Below are 19,950 nucleotides of genomic sequence, written 5' to 3' on the forward strand. Positions count from 1 at the left end.
ACTGATCATTTTAGTATCATGCTTCCGCCGATGGTGCGTTACTTGTCTTTTCTCGAGTCACTCGATTTTCACCATTCTCTCTCTTTAATCGGTGTGAACACAAAGTGCTGATAGTTGAATACAAATTTGTTCATTCAAATTCAAAATATGGGATGTTCGTGATGGTTAAGGTATCAGCCTACTACTCTGGGAGCTGGAAGCTAATCTGGAAAAATCCCAAGAATTTTTCGTGGAGCAGGCTGTTCCAGATACATGGAATCCTGTCCCTCACCACCTGGAAATTTCCCATTGTGGGCCCGTCTAACCCATGAGGAGCATGGAAAAAGGCCTTGTTGTCGCCTAGCAGAGAGCAAACCACTTTTGTTACTTTCTACCACTGTTTCATCCATCACACAATTATAAATAGTTTGGTTCAGTTTGGTGTGATATAGCAGCACAATATGGGCAATTTGCCAAGGAAGATGCCTCTCGGGAGGGCTTTCTATGGGGCACTGGCCCCTATTTAGGTGTTAAGTCAAAGAAAACCTGGAAAACTCTGCATGGCCAGCTTGTCGGTCAGATGCAAACTACTGGTGTTGTGATTTTGTCCACTTGGCCACTGGTAGACCCAGTGGCATAGCGTAGTGGGGGCGGCAGGGGCGGCCCGACCCCAGGCGGCACTTTTAGGGGTGGCAAAATTTCACAATAAATATCATCATCTTGTAAAAATTTGAACCTGTACAATACACAATAATAATGATTGTTCTTGCTGAAAAGTTCTTTAGAATTACTGTATATTTTAGTCTTTTAAATTGAGATACTGTACCTAAATAAGGAGGCGGCGAAATTTTCTTCCGCCCCGGGTGGCTGACACCCAGGATACGCCACTGGGTAGACCCAATTTTGTACAGTTTAGGAAAAATCTTAAATCTGCTACAATTATCAAATAGAATTTAAGTCAAATTTTATTCTCCTGAATACATTTTATGTATATATTATAAAGAATATAAATCATAATCAATTCAATTTACAAAATCTATGTTTCTATTTAAATGTAAACTTTTACAAAATGATGGTATTCTGTTTTAACAGAGATTTTCAAAAATAAATTTTCTATGTTGATTCTGATGAACAAAAAACATTGTTAACCATTCACAAAATACTCTCTCAAGTTTAACAATTGCATGGAGTAACTTTGTAGCTGTGTTTTATCAATAGATAGAAAACTAAATATAAATGAAAAAGTTTATTATACTCCATTATATCAAAATCTATTTTTAATAAATATTAGGGTGTCATTTCATTAATGTTTCATGCACAATTTGATAAAAAAATTTTACATTCTTATGAAGAATCTGATGAGCTTTCTTCTGATAAGATGATAACTTTGACAGGCTGTTTTTTACTTGTACCTGATTTACCTGATTGTGGCTTGGATCTTCTTCTTGTCAGAATCTTTTTCTTCTGATCCGATCTTTTCTTTTTGTTTTTTGGCTCATTTATAGTATCATTCTTTCCCGGAAGCATCTTTTTCACTGCTTTTTGAAGCCTTTTACTTGGGAAAAGATTCTCCTTTTTATTTAATTGAATGGTAAAATAGCTGTCAATTCTCTTTTGTGTCTAAATAAATTGATACGATGTATTAAGATTAATGGTCATATTTAAAAATAATAATTACGAAATTTATAATTACCTGATTTTCATTAATTTTCTTCATGACGGGCAATAGTATTTCATCAATCTTTTTCAAGCTCCAACCGAATTTTTCTTCTGCAAACTTACAAACATTAAGGAATTAGAATAAGAAAATTATGTAATTTTTGTTTGGAAATTAAATCAATCGAAAATTTTTAATTCTACATTGTTATATTCAATTAAAATGGATCTATATTTTTATTTCAATAGCATAAAAATGCACAGACTGACTATATAATGAAATTTTTAAAAATTATTTGCCTTCTTCTCTAATAGTTTTATTACCATTAATATGGATAATCCAAAAATTTCTTGAAAAACAATCTTAAATTTCATTTTTCAATAGTGATTTAAAAAATCATCAAAACCAATTATCATATCATATATATGAATAGTTTAAATTATCCTTTGATCCAAAATGCTTATTATAAATTAGTTTTATATACAATGTCCTTAAATTTCAAAGAAACGTCTCAATGATACACGTATATTTCTTATAAAATACAATAATATACAGTAATGTCTCCATTTACATAAATTCACTTTAACATGGTTGAAAAATGTTTAAATTTTGAATAATCAACTTTATGGAAATAAATGCTGTTTACATCAAAAAATGTATTTTCTGTTATCAGTAACCTCTTATATAAACATATAAATAAGAAAAAAAAAATGGAAAAAATTCTTTATGTAGCAAATGTGTTAATTAGATTATCTTAATTCTATTATTATGAATTATTTTCTTTTCATTTTACTTTATAAAGGATATTCTCTAAGACTATCAAGGTCAGGATGACCCCATGAAAAAGATTCTGCAGACTGGTCAATAGCAGGGTTAATGTATGCATTATATACAACGCTGCTTGGAAATCCTTCACCTAGTTCCAATTTTTGTAACTTCACTAATGTAGAATTTTTTGGTAGTTCTTTGCCATGTTGAAACCTTTCCCACCATTTTCTATTTACAAAAGAAAATTTTAAAATTTTCAATTGATCCAAATTTTAAGAAAATTCTTTATATATTACCTAAAATTCTGAAGAGATTCTAAACCATTTCCAGGAAACTCGCTCAAGATTTCCATGGCAGTCACTGGACCAACACCACGTATGCCTTGAGTGTAGTCACTTCCAGTCAGCAAGGCAAATGCAATTAATTTATCGCGATCCATATCTGATTAAAAAAAATTTAAGTTAATAAATTTTGTTTTAAAATATTAATCTTTCACATTATCAATATTAAACTTATGTCGATATATAGAAATAAATATATTACTTTCATGAAAAATTATAATGAAATACATTTAAGAGATGATTAAAATGATTTTTAAGTATAATTAAATCACAGTTTTACAAAACAAATTTTAAATCAATTTAATTTATTAAAGTTCATCAATTTACAAATTATGTAGACCATTGCATAAAATTTTTGGAATTTGATTTTCATTGATTCAAAAGTAGCTTTAAAAAGAAGTCAAAAATAAAATCTATGCTTTGTCATAATAATAGTAAAATTTAATGACATTTGAAACAATTTGTAATGGTTTGTATTATGTATAGTTTGCTATAATTTAATGACATCAAACTACAGAATATCATCTAGAACAGTGGTTCTCAAAGTATGATCTATAGACCATTAGTGTCTGCGAGTTTGTGCCAAATGGTCCATAGACTGACCCAGTCATTTTTCCAAAATGCAATTTTATGCTGTTAAAGCAGAGGAAAAACATTTTCATGCTTTGCATCTCTCTTACATTATGCTATCAGATAGACAAAATATTTTGGGACACATCTAGAATGATAATTACAGAATAAAAAGTGAATGGAGACATAAGTGGTCCACTGGTCAAATAACTGAGAATTACTGATCTATAATACTGATCATATCAGAACTTTATCAGTGTATATTAATATAATTAACTCAAATTTATCAATACAAATTGAGAATAGTTGTAGAAAATTAAATTTATTTATGAAATATATGGCAAGTTGTACATTAAACATCGTTTTCACAAAACACAAGACTTTTCCTAGAAGAGAATCATCTTTAGTTTTCTCTTAATTTCAATTAATATTTATTTCTTGTAGTGTTTATGTTTTAATAGTCAAAAGTTATCTGCTCTTTGATAATTGAAAATTAAATTTCATATGGAATGTTTCAGGAAGCAATTTTAGACAGTGTCTTCACAAAAGTATTTTCTCTTTTTTAAATCTCCAAAACAAAGTTAAATTAAAAAATTACTACTGTACAAAATCAAAAAAGTATGCAAAATTTTATTTATCAATTTCGCTTCTCAAGCATTTCTCATCAATCTTAATAACAGCTAAAAAAAAATTAAGTTATTTTTTACAAAGTCAATTGCTTTTTGTTTATTTGACCCTATTATAGTTTAAAAGTAAATATTCATGCATTATTATTTTAAGAAAGTAAGAATAACTATTAATAAATTCAGAATTTTGATTATAAAATAACCAAAGCAGAAGTTCAACATGAAATTTTAGTTTAAAGATATTTACAATAGTTTAAAGATATTTACAATCAAAAACAATGCTATGATGGTGAAAATAGTCTTCAGTAGCAAATTTTTGTTTATTTTAACCCTCTCCACCTTATTCCTGGTTATTGAGAATTTCAGACCTAACTCTCAACCAAATTCTCAGTATAGCAAGAATGGAAACTTCCAATTTTAATGACATCAAGCTAAAATCAACAAATCAGAGCAAATAAATGTTGTAAAAGTGATATTATTATTTTATTAGTGATAGCCCCATTTTATCACAATTTCATTTTATTTGAATTACATGTTGGAACATGTAGTTAAAGTAAGAAATGCTAAAATCAGCCAATTAGTTATGTATATTGTGTGTGGTATTATCATTATTTCAAATGGCAGCCTCATGAATCAGTTGAACATGAATATGACTTTTTATCTATACATTAATTACAGCTCATTTTATAAATCATGACCAGACTAAAATGTGCAGTAGCAGCCTTCACTTAGTGAAAAAAAAACACAGACAGACAAATCTGTGACATGATCACTCTGCATTAAAAATAAGAGGCTCTTAAACTTTATAGAACTTCCAGAGTTCCAAATGAGTATCACATTGCTCTGCCAAAGCATACAAAATGATTTTTACATGCAATTTTTTGAGTGTATGTTCTATCATTTAATGTTAGTAAATTAAATGTTTTTATAAACTATTATGTTTTCAGTGTTTATATATACTCAACTGTTAAATTTTGTAATAAATTTTTTAAAAAATTCCATTATAACATTGATTTAGTTAACTAGGTATTAATAGTCAAAGCTTATTAGAATATCTAAATAAATAAATTTCAAATACAGAAAACACATTTTTTAATGTTTATAGTTAATAAACATTTTTTAATGTGTTTTCTGTATTTGAAATTTATTTATTAGGTATTCTGATCAGTCTTTTTATATTAACTATGTAAAAAGACGAAGTTTTCTTAATTTAAAATTCACCCATTAGTTAAGTATCCTAGTCATTAACTGAACATCCAAATTAACCTTATTAAATATCTTATTTTTAAATATATGAATTCAACTATACTTACTAAAATGTGATTTGATATCATTATGTCTAAAAAATTCTACATGTTTTTTCTGTACGAAAAAATTTTTGTACACTTTCTGTCCACCAAACAACCATATATCACTGTCATCTGTAATTGTTCCATTTGTAAGTGACAAAATTTCCAATTGGGCACATTGTGCTTCTGCTTCTGCAGGGCTATTTACGTAAGGAATCCCAAACAATGTTAATAATTCCTACAGTTTTATATAAAAAAGATGGTTTAAAAACATGTAGAAAAATTAAGTATAAAATAAGAAAAAATATATAATTTAACATAATTTGTTTTGGTCACAAAATGAAACCAAACAATCTTATAAGGATTTAATTACAATTATTAAATTTAATAAGAGATAGCACCAAATTACTCAGTATTTAATTATTAATAGTAGTGGTAAAGTAGCATGATTTAAATCCTGCAATTGTCTGGTCACACATGTTTAAATTTTATTTGATTGAGATTAACAATCTTTAGAATATCTTTTATGATTAAAGAGTAAATTTTGTTTGAATATACTTAAAAGTTTTGTAAATTAATTTTAAAAATGTTGTTCACAAAAATATCAAGTTGTTAATAGATGTAAATGAATAGATAAATATTTACTTTTGTTTCTTCATACATATGTTCAGTTACAGTTAATGTTCTTCTATATTGACTTTGTTGTTCAGATTGTAGCAATTTCACATTTGCTTCCAATTCATCTATATTTTCCTAATCATCGAAAATGTAAAGAAAAAAATTAATCATATTAATATTGTATATTAATAAACAAAAAAATTCAGTACTTGCAAAATCAATTGACATTTCCCATTCATCATTTTGTTCTTGTTCAACATTTTCATTTGAAGATTTATTAATTACTGCATCAGAAGACAAATTGTCATTAGTTACAGAAAACTTAGACATTTCCTTTCCTTCAACATGTTCACCTATTTCGCTAAAATGTTCTTCAAATATAGATGCAGGAAATAATTCATCATCCACTGTAGGGGGCTTATTCATATCAATTGTGATAACAGTTGGCGATTCCTCATCTATATGAGATTCTTAAAAACAATTACAATCATCATTATATATATATATAACAAATTCTTTGTAATAAAACAACAATTGAAAATACCTTTAACTGCTTTAGAAATTTCTGTTTTAATGTAATTATCTTGATTTTGTTTGCAACTGTTGTCAAGTTCTTTATCAACTTTTGTATCATTTGAAATAATAGAAATTTCATTTTTCTCATCTGTAAAACAGCTATCAAGAGGTTTGTTAACATTCTCTCTATCTTCACAAAAATTAAATTTTGATTGAGATTCTGCTATTATTTTGTCACTATCATCATCTAATCTATCCTGAATAGTTATTACAGGAACATCTGGTTTTGAAATATCCTGATCATCTACTTTATCCTTAATATTCAATAAAACTTCTTTTTCCATGATTTTATGTTGGATATTATCATTATTTATGCTTTCTGTATTAACATTCATTTTATCTGATGATGTAGAATGTTGAATATTAGATTCATCTATAGATGTTTTCATTTCACTGTCAATTTTTAATATTTCAACTTCTTTTTTATCTTCAGTAGAAGAAAGGTCTACAATTTCTATATTACTTGATTTTGATGTACTTTCATAATTTTTATCATCATCATCTATTATAACTATTTCATTTGAATCTCTGTTGTTTGGTAGTTGATTTGAATCATCAGTAGCTAGTCCACTACCAGAAACTTTAGACTGCTTTAAAAGTATAAAATGTGAATTTTCTTCAGACATTATACGTCTTCCTTCTGGTATTTCTTCTTCCTCTTCTAAATCTAGATATGGTAACTGCATTTCCTTAATGAATCCAGCACTTCTCTGACTCATTGTTTTCCGTACATCCTCCAACTTCTGTTGAATTTTTCTTCTGTTCAGGAGTTGGGTTACTTGATAGTTGGAAAATTCACCAGAATTCTAAATGTGAAATATAAATTAGTGAAATTTTCACATATAATATACAAAATTAATTTAGTTTAATACATATTAAAAAAATCAACCTCGGGTATTTCTTCTTGCTCTAGCCAGCATTTTCTCTTGTAACGTTCTTTAATTTCAGTTAGTAATTCATGTTGTATATCCAGTGGTAACATTTTAAAGTCATCTGTTTCAAAATTGATGGAAAAGGGATTTTGAAAGTGCATTTCAATAGAAGGGTGGTAACTTTCAAATTCATCATCACTATCAGTCCTGAAAATTTAAAATTTTAAAGGATTTTATTAAAATGAAAACAACATGCATCATATAATAAGTTCAATATATAATAAAATATGTAATTAGAATTAGAAGATATATATATATATATAATAGGTCTAAAAGCCTAAAGTGTACAACATATGACATCATAACTTACACATTATCTTTAATCAAACTCACTTGCAGACAACATCCATCAGAGCAATATATTTCATTACAATTAGAGACATATTGATTAATTGTTTGCTAATTGTTAATCATACTAATCGGCTCTTCTACTGATTGTCAAGTGATGATTAATTCTCCAATAATCAGTAATTAATCATTCCATTAGAAATGCATAATTTAATCATTTTTAATTTAAAAGGTAATAAACATTTAAAAATTGATGTTCCAAGAAATGATACTTCCACTTTTGTTAGAAACCAATAGCTTTTTGTACCTTTGTTTTCAATCTGAAAATTTTATTCAAACTGAATAATTCTATTATGGTACTAATACATTTTTGGAAATATATATTTTTAAAACTTTCTGAACCAGTGGTTCTCAAACTTTTTTAGGATTTCTTGTGTGACTGTCTCTCTACAACTTTTTTAGATTGCTCGTGGACCCTTTAAAATTAACTACAATTAACATATAGGCTACTGTTACCAAAATATTTTTTGAAAAAAGAATTATTTATTCAGAAAATGGCAAATCTTAGTCATCAAATGTACATTCAATGGGACGGGTGCATCTACTTTGCCTTAAATGATCCCTTTACGGTCCCTCTGATACCGCTTTGCTGTCCCTAGAGGACCGTGGATTAAAATTTTGTTTTTCCTATTTTAGGACAGCTTCAAACTTCATAGAATTCTTAAAAATCAAACAGATTCAAATGTTATAGAATCAAACAACAGTTTAAATAAAATTTAACATATAGACATATTTTTTAATTGAAAGTATTATGAAGTAATATTTTAAATTATGACTATCATCAAAATATCCTTATCTAGCTCAATTTTAGACAGAGGCTTTAATAATTTCTTTGGGATTATTAATTAAATATGAAACCTTAAATTGTAAATGGTTAGGTGTTTATGTAAGAAGTGTTGTAACAGGATAGTCTAATATTTTGTAATAATTTTATGTTATATAAAAATGAACACATTCTTTTCTGTAAAAAAATTTAATTTTAAATGGATATAAATTTACTCACTCATTCTCATTATAAATATTTTGAATCTCTGGAAGTTGTTCTTGTTGAGGTTTATTTACAACTAATTGTTCAGAAGTTGGCTGTTTTTTCTTTGGATTCTTTAATTGTTCCATGAGATATTTTTTTACAATGTAATGCGAAATTCTTCTGCTTTTTTGAGATGCATCTTCTCTCATTTTCTGTCTTTCAAGCTACAAAAAACAAAAAAAAATTTACTTAAATAAAATGATGAAATGATACCAATCATAATAAAATTATTATATCAAGTTGTGCTGCATAGTGCCAAAATCACCACTTCACAATATTTTTATTAAAGTGGTAATATAAACCCTAGCTTATTTCAACAGTCAGCATGAAACTGAATCACAAAGCATGCTTCAGAAAAAACAGCAGAATGTCAAGCTCCCGTTCATCTCTGTGAGATGTCATGACATCAAGTGGCAAGTTTAAATTGGAAAACAGGAAGTGACATTGAGAACCAAAGGCAGTTTTCATGCAATGTCGCCCAGCATTTCCAAACTGGAGATTTTTTATCAACTGACAGAAAACTTGGAGAATTTTTTGGGTGACATTTTTTTTCACTTTGATCTTTTTTCAGTAACTAAAGCATAAAAATTTTGACATGACAAAATATGTAAAATACCAGTTAAGCATTGTGATCAAATGTGCTATTTGGAATTATTCATTAAAAATTATTTCTATTTCTAAGTGACAGTTTAACATGTTGCTTTTGCTTTCCAGGCTCCAAACCAGTGGTTCTCAAAGTGGGTGCTACCGCCCCCCCTGTGGGAGGTGAGTAAATCTAGGGGATGCGGGAGGCAAGGTACTGAACGGTGACCAAAGGCAAAAGTCGAGGTCACTGACAGCCATTCCCTTTCCTCTGTTAAATGGATAAGAGGAAACATTGCATTTAATGGTTTCCAGATGTTGAGAACAATGTACGGTAAGAACACAAAGTGTGAGATTCATAGAAAAGTTTTCCTAAGAATATTTCCAATCCTTTCTCACACAACAGAAAATGGGTTAGGGGCATTGGGTATAACTTTATGGAACAAGGGGGGCAGTGGATCAAAAAAGTTTGGGAATCACTGCTCCAAACTGATAAGGCTACTAGCACCTACATTAATTAGTAAGTAAAACTGGTGACAACAAATAATTTGAAGTGGCAAAAAAAATTAAAAATTGGCAAAATGGTTGGCAATTTTTAAAAAATTTTCCAGAGCAACCCCTGTTATATTAATTAAATATCTTATTTTTTGTAGACCAGGACAAAACTAGTACAATTTTCCAGCACAATTTTTCATTTTGAAACAACCCTAAGTATTGCATACCAGCATATTTCATAAAAAGCGACTTTGCTTATATTTTCCATTCATAAAAACAAATGAAAATAAATAAAAAAATTAGCAAAAAATATAGATAAATAGAAATTATTTTTATCTAACTTTATTTCTATTTACCTCCCTATTTTTTTTTCTTTATCTTATCTTTATTTTCATTTATCTTTAAAATAAATAATGCTATTAAATCATATTTCAGAACATTAAAATAAAAATAAAAAATATGATAGCAACAAAAAACATTGATGTGTTTTTTTATGTTCTTTAAAGCTGTTCTGGAATTCCATTGACGGTATTCATACATCATCTCTAATGGTTCTATTTTGCCATTTAAATCCTTTATCTAGAGTATAAAATTTCTTTCTGCTAGAAAAACCATGCTTTATTGAGTTGGAATATATAAGGTTATGAATTTTGTTCCTTAGATACCTCCCATCTTAGAAACAAATCATTTCATTAATGAAATGGAAAATCTAAGAGCAGAAAATAAATCATAACAATGTGATGACGGCAGGATATTTATAAATAAAGTGAAAAATGGTTCTTACAGCCCGATATAAGCTATAGGGGAACGTTCCCAATATATCAATAATTTCATCTCTTAGACAGAGATTAGTTAATTAATGAAATGACCCAGGAAGTTTTGGAAAGTGATCATATATTCCTGACACAATCTACAGCAACAAAACTTTCAAGCAAATAAGTAACTTCATCCTTTGATAAGAGCTCCTTTAAGTGGCAAAATGGAATCTCTAAAAAGATAAAATATATACCTGTAAAGAAATATAAGAATATCTTTAGAGATAACAACAAATAACTCATATCACCAATTCAATCCATGGTAAATCAAGGCAAGATAGGTTTATTCCCAGATATTGGATTATATTAAATAGGTACTAGTAGAAATGTAGTGTGTGTACTACTAGTCATCTCAAAACACTTTTGAACAATGGTGAGAAATAGGTTTGAATTTTTTCAACTAAATCTAAAGCAGAGTAGTTTCTGAAAAACATGATTTTATTCTTTAAAGCAGGGATGGGCAACCTTTTTCTATGTAAGGGCCGCATTTCAAAACTTTTGAACCAACACGGGTTGCATACAAGAGAAAAGAGGAAAAAAAAAATGCCAGTAAATCACAATTCTTTATTCATATATAATTATAAATTAGCATAGGTATACTTAATTTAGCTTCTGAAACTGATGTAAACGTAATATATCAAAAATATCTGGTTAAATATTAGTCACTTCTAGTTTTAAATTAGTTTTGATGTGTCTGTTAGCTGGTTTCTTGTTTTAATTTTTACTAAATTCATTGGGGAAAAACTATTCACATACATAACTTGTAGAAAATAACATTGGAATTTTTGCTGCATACTTCCTTAAGCTGAGAAATTGATATATTTATTCATATTTTGTGTGACACAGGCTGCAAAAAAATATTAATGCAGGCCGCGTGCAGCCTGAGGGCATGGGTTGCCCATCCCTGCTTTAAAGGATCAGTAACAAAACTGTACAAATGTAAAATGAATAAAACAGGAAATAGTTTATATTCTAGCATGAGTCAGTTTATGAGGTAGGAATTTCAAGGGAATATCATTTAACTTCTGGAAACAGTCACAAAAAAATATAAACAGTGAATAAAAATGTCACAAGCTAAATAAATAAATTGGCAATTTAGAACAATACAATTTAAAAACATCTGAATTCGTGTGAAAACAAAAACAATAATAATAATAATAACTCTCCTGTGGTCACCACCTGTTCGTGGTGGGAGAGCCTAGTAATTTTACTGATCCATAGGGCAATGCAGGCTGGAGCACAAGCTCCTGGTAGGGACACCAGTAAGGTCAATGGGGAGAAATGAAGCTAAGAATGACCACACCCACATTCTGTGTAGATATTTATCATGGTAGTAACCAGGCCTAAGTTTGATACCGGCTTGGATACCTGGGTTAACAAGGTCTGCGTGCATGGGTTAGGCAGAGGCTCATGTTCGAAAAATATGCCACAGTCTCCTTTGGTTACTGGTGGCGAAAGCAGCACCGGCCCAAGCATTGCTACTGCAATGCCCTTAACAGATGTGAGGAACCAACCTAGCCTTGGTATTTCTGTGGCAATGCATCCAGAGACCACAAAGGCTGGAAAACCACGCCAATGGTTGAAATGGACAATGGAAATAAATGAGTTTATCATCCATACTTACTATACCATCACAAAACTCGAAACAAACATGACAGCATACAGACAACAACTACACCATAGATTCAAACAACAATATCCTCACCTCACTGTCACCAAACAAAGATAACCTGATTAAAAAAAAAAACAATTATACACAACAACTTTATCTCACAAACAACACTTGAACTTATCAAACAATAGGTTGCTGATCAAATACATCAACAGACAGAAACATCTAACATTAATGAAGATCATGTAACCTGTCAGGATATTCCAGCAACAAGCACTAATTACAGCACACACACAGCAACTACCACTATTGATACTACAGACACTTCCTCATACATCACTGATAACATAGACAAACATTTAGTTAATACACTCTTATTTATATTTCAGGAAACACTCACTAAATATACAGGTATAGATCCCACACAAAGACCACAAATACCAAAAATCAACAAATCAAAGGTAGTAGGAAAAACACTAAATTATGTAAACACTCACTACCACACTACATTCATTCAATTTCTACACTCTAAACATTCATACATTAGTTTATGCTGGGGCAGTCACAGTAGTGACACACCATGGTCTGAAAGTACAATCACAGACAAATACACACAAAACACAGTTCTATCACAAGCCTACCTGGCAGAGAAGAATAGAAACACAAATAAATGACATTAGACAGCAATTAGGCAGGCTGACACAATACACTAAAAATAACATAACACCCAAATTAAAGAAACAGCTCAAAAACATTTTCAAGAAAATCAAAAACACACACAAAACATGAACATCACAACACACACATTACAGAATACATTGATACACTAAAACAAAAACTCACAGCCAAAGCACATAGACTCAAACGATACAAAACATGTACACTACGAAAACAACAAAATAAATTATTTTCAAACAATGAAAAACTCTTTTACAGACAAATTAATAACAAAGCAAACACTGATACACAGCACAGTGGCACACCAACAGAAGAAGAACTCACAACATATTGGTCTTCTCTTTGGTCCAGTGCTGTCACGCACAATGCTGATGCAGGCTGGATCAAGGAGAACAGAAACTTGCACAACATACCAACTATGCCCTGTGCTGAAATAAACATACATGATTTCCAATACACTGTTAACAGTGCACACAACTGGAAGACACCTGGTGTAGACAACATTCACAATTTCTGGTACAAAAAGTTTACATCACTGCACCAGGAACTAGCTAAACACCTAACACACATCATCATCAATCCATAAGACATGCCAAATTTTCTTACTCAGGGCATCACCTACACGAAACCTAAAACCAACAATACCACAGACCCCACACAATACAGACCAATTACATGTCTTCCAACACTCTACAAATTATTGACATCCTGTATCGCAAACAAAATATACAAACATGTTGAAGAACACGACATTCTTACGGAACAACAAAAAGGTTGCCGTAGAAATCACAGGGGATGCAAAGAACAGTTACTCATAGATTCAGTCATTCTACGGCAAGCACACAAACAATACAGAAACATACACATGACATATATAGACTACAGAAAAGCATTTGACAGTGTTCCACACAGTTGGCTGCTACATATTCTACACATGTACAAAATACATCCATCACTCATTACATTCTTCCAAAACACTATGCAGCACTGGAGAACAACACTACATCTTAGGGTTCATAACACTTCCATACAAACAAACCAAATTTTTATTAGGCGAGGAATTTTTCAAGGAGATTCCTTGAGTCCTTTCTGGTTCTGCTTAGCCCTGAACCCATTATCCAAAATGTTAAATAACACGCAATATGGTTACAATATCAGACATGAAAAAACAACACAGTTTACACTGTCACATCTCATGTACATGGATGACATAAAACTTTATGCATCCACACAAAAACAACTTCATCAACTCCTACAAATCACACATTCATACACCAAGGACATACAAATGGAATTTGGCCTAGATAAATGCAAAACACTTCACATAGAAAAAGGAATCCTGAAGAAAGAAGATTTTGCACTTTGAAATGGAGACATTATTGAATCCATGGAAGAGGGCGAGTTCTACAAGTATTTAGGATTCCAACAGGCCAAACTAACAGAACATGCACAAATAAAGCAAAGATTAATTAAAGAATACCAAAGTAGGTTAAATGCTATTCTCAGAACAGAGTTAAATGCAAAACACACAGTTAAAGCAATAAACACATATGTCATCCCAGTACTCACATATTCTTTTGGAGTTATACATTGGACTCACACAGATCTCGAGCAACTCCAAAGGAAAACAAGAACAACACTCACTAAGCATAAACAATATCATCCTAAATCTGCCACAGAAAGATTAACCTTTCCACGTAAAGATGGTGGATGTGGCCTGAATGACATAGTTAACCTTCACTACAAACAAATACAGTCACTGCGAGAGTTTTTCTACAAAAAACAAGAAACATCACAGTTACATAAAGCAGTAACTCTAGCAGACTCAAAGAACACCATTAAACTTACACTCACATCATACGGACACAACACAACATATAAAAAGCATAGAAACCATTAAGCAATCGTGGGCTTGAAAGGCACTCCATGGCAGGCATCCTTATGACCTGGCCCTTGTTGACCCTGGCCTTTTGTTGACAAAACTGTGTCAAACAGCAGGTTAGCTCGGGGATGCCTCTTTGTGGAGATGGAAGGATTCATGATTGCCATACAGGATCAGGTCATAAATACTAAAAACTACAGAAAACCCATACTCAGAGATACAACACACACAAATGTCACATTATGCCAGAAACTATACAACAAATCACTTCTGGCTGCAAGCTCTTGGCACAGACAGATTATCTACACAGACATAATCAAGTAGCAAATATAATACACCAAGAGCTTGCAAACAAATACAAATAATTAGACATCCACAAACCATACTACAAGTATATTCCACAGACAGTATTAAAAAACAACACACACAAAATGTACTATGACAGAGCCATAATCACAGATAAAACAATTTACCACAACAGACCAGACATCACACTCATTGACAAACACAATAAAATCACATACATTATAGACATATCCATTCCAAACACTCGCAATGTACAAAACACATACACTGAAAAAGTTAGTAAGTACACAGAACTCGCCCAGGAAATAAGGCATCTGTGGAGGATGGATAGGGTGCTTATTGTACCTGTTGTTCTCTCCTCTACAGATGTGATACCACACACACTACACAAATGCCTGGGCAAATTACAATTGAATAGAAACACATACATCACACTACAGAAGGCCACTATATTGAATACATGCCACATTGTTAGGAAATTCCTAAATACAGACACTGACACCGACACACTTATTTACTTTTAGTTTTGTTTTGGTTGCTGTGCCTTGACTCTGGTCCGGCATAGTACACAGCCACTGCTGTCAACCGAGTATAACCCACTAAACCAAACATAATGATATCATCATCATCATTATTATTATTATTATTTACCTAAATCAAAAAATAAAATGATATATTTACTATTACATTATTACATTAAAAGAAAAAAAATTCTCAAAAATAAATTTAAAATTTTATATTTATTAAAAAATTAAACAACAAAATGTTATCAACCAAAATCGTAAACAAATGAACTCACCAATGTTTGCTTCTTTAATTCAGGAGGCTGGCCATCAAATACAAAAATTGGCTTAATTTTATAAAATAAAAGTTTACAAATTCTATGAAAAACAGTCACTAAATGTGCATTTAAGGGAGATTGCCCATCTTTATCTCTGCAACCTTTTACCGCTTGATTGAGCCAAATACTAACATTTATACTATGTTAAGAAAATTATTTATTTGTGTATAAATCTTTAATAACAATGTTTAAACTTTGTTTTCTCATTAATATTTACTCAAATAGTAAATCCTCAATTTAATAGATTAATGGAGGGAAAGAATGTGTATTCATAACTTTTACATGTATTAAAAACTCATAAAAGTATCTTCATAAGAAAAAACACTTTAATGGAAATCATTATATTTTAAACTAGAATTTAGCACTAATTATAAATAAATTGGGTGGTCAAATGAAAAAAGACTTTCACACAAACCATCATCTTAATTTTCAGTAAACTTTTCTTCTTCACATAACTTTCCACTATGAAAATTCTTTGTTCTGTAGTGTAAGGAATTTCCAACATTTAACTTAAATAACAGTAATAAAGTAACACTACATTTGGTAGTCAGTGAGGTATGATAAGTCAGTTGAATGTCATCTCATGGCATCACCAAACCCCTCATTCTATTTCTTAAAGTTCTCTTTTCATTAGATCACTCAGTATAATATACAAAAAAATATTTAGTACTATATTCTATCTATAATTCTTTATATATTATAAATAATTATGCACAGGTAAATTATTATAAATATTGTCATTTCTACACTTATAAGACACAATGCTATTATCTAAATATATGAAATTACTTGTCCTGACTGACTGATTCATCATCACCCAGAGCAAGCCGCTGAACCTAGAGGTGAAATTTGTACATAGTTAGGGTACTTCATGAAAACACACTAAGAAGGGATTTTTTGAAATTACCCCCGTGGGGAGAATTTTGGCTTAACCTGAAGAATGGCTTCTACTGTACTATTTCAGATGCAATTTTTTGTTTTCAACTGTTTAGTACTTCATTGAGTACTTAGACATATTAAATTGATAACATTTCAGACATTGTTTTAAATATTTTTATATATATTTTGATTTTTTAACCAAATATTCAAACCGTTTAAAATTTGAATTTGTTATTGCATATTGGTTCGATTATAGAACAATTGTAAACGTTCCAGAACATTCATCAAATTGAAAACAGTTTGTTTGATTCTCGGCAATTCTCATCATTCTCAGTGGTAGGTGTTATATAACAATTACTATGGTTGTTGAAATACTGAATATAAATGGTGTTTGCTTGCAAAATCTGTGCGGGTGAAGTCACGGGTAACAGCTAGTCTAATATAAATGCATTCAGAAACTTGTTCTACTATTGGCACAATTGCAGATGTGAATGACACTGTTGGGACCTTAACAGAGCTGTTGAGCCCAAAAGGAGCAAAAAAAGTCAAAGAAACCATAATCTGATATGTGACACTTTGTGATATAGCCCTCCTTGCAGCAGCCTACTTCCAGGGTGCAATTGGGTGATCAAATGTAAAAAAGACTTTCACACAAATTATCTTAATTTTCAGTAACTTTTCTTCTTCACATAACTTTCCACTATGACTCCATATGCTCCACCAAGACTATCATGTGTAACCTTTCAGCCCAGTGACTGTGCCAGCTTAGAGTAGCCCACTTGACTATGGAGTACTTGATGTTATATAATTTTAGGGGAATGTGGGGGTTTTGCCTCCACACGGGCACTAAGTGCAAGAGATAGTAAGCACCGAAGTTCACAAATACATGCAGAGTGTCAGTCAAGCAATAGCTAGCCTTGACTGATGTGGACAATGGAGAATAGGTAGTAGTACTGATTCAAGGTAAAAACTGTTTTCGATCAGTAGAAGTTAACGCATTTATAATTTATGTTAAAGGCACTGGTTGCCATGCCTAAAATAACCACATTGTAACAAAAAGAATTTAATGTTGTTATGTGTACCTGCTAGTATTATAAACGAAATTTAAAACTCAGTACTTTGGAAGAAGGACAAGAAACAGACAAAATTAGCAGGGAGAGTGTTGCATGCACAACCAAAATTTTCATACAAGATTCTGAATTGTTAAGTACAATACATGCACGTGCACACACTATTAGGAACATCGACCACGTTCTTGTTTCCACATAATTGGAGAAAACACCACGCTAATTTGTACTTTCATGAACTCTGATAACCTTTATTCCCTATCAGATCATCAGGGGGTTTCCTGTGTAATGTATATTGTGTATAAATATGGATGTATATAAGAATAAACAAATTAATCTTAAAGAAACATTATAAACTCAAATGTTCTAGTAGAAGTTATGGTACCGAAGTTACTTTTAGGTAATTTGTAAATATACACACAAATATATACAAAATACTTGAAAGTAATGTTTAATAGTAAATAATAATAAAAGGATATCGACAGCCAGTGTCTTGTTTTCAAGTGTTTCTAAAGTAACTGGTCGTCCAACAGGTGACAGAAGATCCCACAAGCCGTGGACTCCCATTTTTTTCTTTTTTCTTTTTTTTTTTAAAGTATATTACTGCTTGACTTAATACTTAGTCTTTAGACTAATTTTTTTCTTCATATTGTCTTATTTTGTGATACCTACGGTTTTTCAAATATCCCTTCTTCCTTGTCCTAGTCCATTAACAAATAGTGGAAAAACTACGCAAGGAGTAATGGCCATTCAAATTTACATTCCGATGCCTGCACTGACACACAATTAAAAGGAATCCATTTTGTATATAGAAAGCGCCCTCTGATGACAGCTGTTACGACGCAATTATTTTTTTTTATTTTTGGTGAGTCAACATTACGACTAGTCGCTTTTATGGTCGGACGATAGTGTATTAATTAATAATACTTTTGTCTCGATGTAGGTCGGGGTACATGAAACAATTATCGGGCGTTAAGTTAACGATTTCGATGACATAGTTTACCGGCTTTTTTTTTAAAACTTTTTCCGCCTTGTGGGCACTAGGAGGACCTCTTTTAGCAAGTCCATTATGGGTTCGACCAGGCCCACAATGGGGCGGCCGGGTGGTAAGGCCCGAAATATCCGGACGGACCATCCCGAAAAATTCCTGGGAATTTTTCGACCCGTCCGGATTCGATCCCGGGTCCTTCAGAGCGGTCAAGGCTGTCGTTTCGGATTAGTAATTTTCCAATCCCTCTTCGGGCTCACGGCTTAAGTGTCTAAAGTTGTTATCTACAACATAACGAACAAAAGGTTAGCTCGTGTTAATATACTTTTATTATCCAGAATAATGCATATAGTGCACAATTTGTACGGTACATATCCTAACGGTGCAGTTTCTACAAATCAGCCTTTTTCGCTTACTGGCATGTTTTCTTTGTCTATTTTTGATGAGAAAATGCAACACTTCTTCTATTTCCCACAATCATTATCTCCTTATTATCTCTTAGAAGGATTTTAGCTTCAACAATGTGGTTCATAACATGACAAAGGTCAAAATGTAGTTTTTTATTGTAAATATTTTTACAAACAAACTATAACTTAATAAAAACACAAGAACACTGCATCCTGCAAAAGAAAAAAAAACACTGTCCGAAAAAAATCAACAACGTACTGAGTATGGTACGGATCAGACTGACCTGAGTACACTATAAATAAACAATCATATGGCTGAGAGTAAAGCCCTTCAAGGTCTGGCTTATATTATAAAAATATCGTTATATTGAGGGTTAAGTACTATACTTACTTGTTTGTACTTTAAACTGTGATCTTAACTTCTTCATAATTAGTGTTGCCACCTTTTCAAAACTGCTTACCCGGACAATAGGTTTGTTTCACACAAGTCCCTGACTGGTTCGAATTTGAAACCGTACGAGGCATGCACAATGTCATTTTACAGCCAAGAACTGAAGAATGTGCATGTCAGTTTTAAACCAAGGACTTTTGTTGGAACAAACGTAATATTTGCCAGAGATATTTGCAAGTTAGAATTTTAAAAGTACATTTTCTGTCACTCTTA

At 31.1% G+C, this 19,950-nt stretch overlaps 1 protein-coding gene across 1 annotated transcript; it reads right to left on the reverse strand.

The window, feature by feature from the left end:
• Positions 1-926: 926 nt before the first annotated feature.
• On the reverse strand, positions 927-18,689 carry mus201 (rad2 superfamily protein mus201). The gene is made up of 12 exons (XM_067271684.1): positions 18,368-18,689; positions 15,904-16,076; positions 8,708-8,898; positions 7,314-7,503; positions 6,393-7,230; positions 6,062-6,318; positions 5,876-5,983; positions 5,255-5,468; positions 2,701-2,845; positions 2,444-2,632; positions 1,673-1,757; positions 927-1,599 (listed from the first exon to the last, which is right to left on the reverse strand). The coding sequence occupies exons 1-12, from the start codon at positions 18,456-18,458 to the stop codon at positions 1,324-1,326; spliced, it is 2,757 nt and encodes a 918-aa protein (XP_067127785.1). The 5' UTR covers positions 18,459-18,689; the 3' UTR covers positions 927-1,323.
• Between the last annotated feature and the right edge of the window lie 1,261 nt (positions 18,690-19,950).

This window comes from Centruroides vittatus, unplaced genomic scaffold, assembly GCF_030686945.1.
Source record: "Centruroides vittatus isolate TY-2023 unplaced genomic scaffold, ASM3068694v2 contig_400, whole genome shotgun sequence".
Classification (NCBI taxonomy): domain Eukaryota; kingdom Metazoa; phylum Arthropoda; class Arachnida; order Scorpiones; family Buthidae; genus Centruroides; species Centruroides vittatus.